The 929-nt window shown below is 51.8% G+C and overlaps 1 protein-coding gene across 4 annotated transcripts in view; it reads right to left on the bottom strand.

Moving 5' to 3' along the window:
• slit1a (slit homolog 1a (Drosophila)) overlaps positions 1-929 on the bottom strand; it is a 266,121-nt gene extending 265,192 nt beyond the window's left edge. For 2 of the 4 annotated variants that reach the window (XM_063192012.1, XM_063192011.1), the window contains exon 1: positions 1-926. This exon is cut by the window's left edge and continues 59 nt beyond it. In XM_063192012.1, the coding sequence (XP_063048082.1) occupies positions 1-177 (177 nt within the window). In that variant the 5' untranslated portion in view covers positions 178-926. The other 2 variants (XM_063192010.1, XM_063192009.1) reach the window with 2 other exon arrangements.

Below are 929 nucleotides of genomic sequence, written 5' to 3' on the forward strand. Positions count from 1 at the left end.
GTCCACGGTGGTGCCGCTGCAGGTGCAGAGAGCCGGGCAGGCGTCCGCTGCCCCAGAGCCCGCCAGGAGGGCACCACACAGCAGCAGGCTCCACAGCCCTGCCCTGACCACCAGCCCCCCGGCCACGGCCAAGGCTGCACCGGAGGCAGCCCCTCCACAGAGTCGGCTCCTGGACATGATCCGCTCCAGCACCAGCCTCTTTTTTTGCTCCTCTGGTTCTCTCCTCTGGTTCTCTCCAAGCGGTGTGTGTGGCTCACTCAGTGCCCTCACTCACTGGTTTCCCAGTTCAGTTGTCTGTTCGGCAAGACGGTTTGCTAGGTAGTCAGTCAGTCAGTCAGTCAGACAGACAGATCAGACAAGGAGTCAGTTTTCTGACAGAGGCTTCTGAACAGCAATGCTGCTGCTGCTGCTTCTGTTGCCAGTGTCTGAGTGGCTGGTCTGCACAAAGACTCACTCCACAAGAGTGAGATAAAACGGCAGACAAGAATAACAACAACAGCAAACAACAATAACTACAAAAAAAATGTTTGGGGAAAAAAACCAAGAACAAACAGAGAGAAATAAATTAAAATGTGATTTAAAGGAGGGGGGAGAGAAAATGTGAATAATGAAGTCCACTGGGAGTTGATGAATAGATGTGTTGGAAATAAAAGAAGAAGAGATCCAAGTCCGTTATCTGGTCTTTTCACTTCTTAGCTAAAAACAAAGGCGACAACCAACAAAAAACTCCCACTCTTGTCTTTCTCTCTTTCTTTTACGGAGTTGCTTCCCTTCTGCGGTGAGCTGTGCTGCGCTACGCTGTGCCTACGTCTTTCTCCTCTGCTCTCCAGCCCTCTTCTGTCTGCCCGTAGAGACGGGAGTAGGGAAACACAGCGGAGGGGGGAAAAAAACGCTCTCTCTCTCTCTCTCTTGCTCTCTCTCTCTCTCGC

The sequence above is a fragment of the Engraulis encrasicolus genome, chromosome 24 (genome assembly GCF_034702125.1).
Source record: "Engraulis encrasicolus isolate BLACKSEA-1 chromosome 24, IST_EnEncr_1.0, whole genome shotgun sequence".
Classification (NCBI taxonomy): Eukaryota; Metazoa; Chordata; class Actinopteri; order Clupeiformes; family Engraulidae; genus Engraulis; species Engraulis encrasicolus.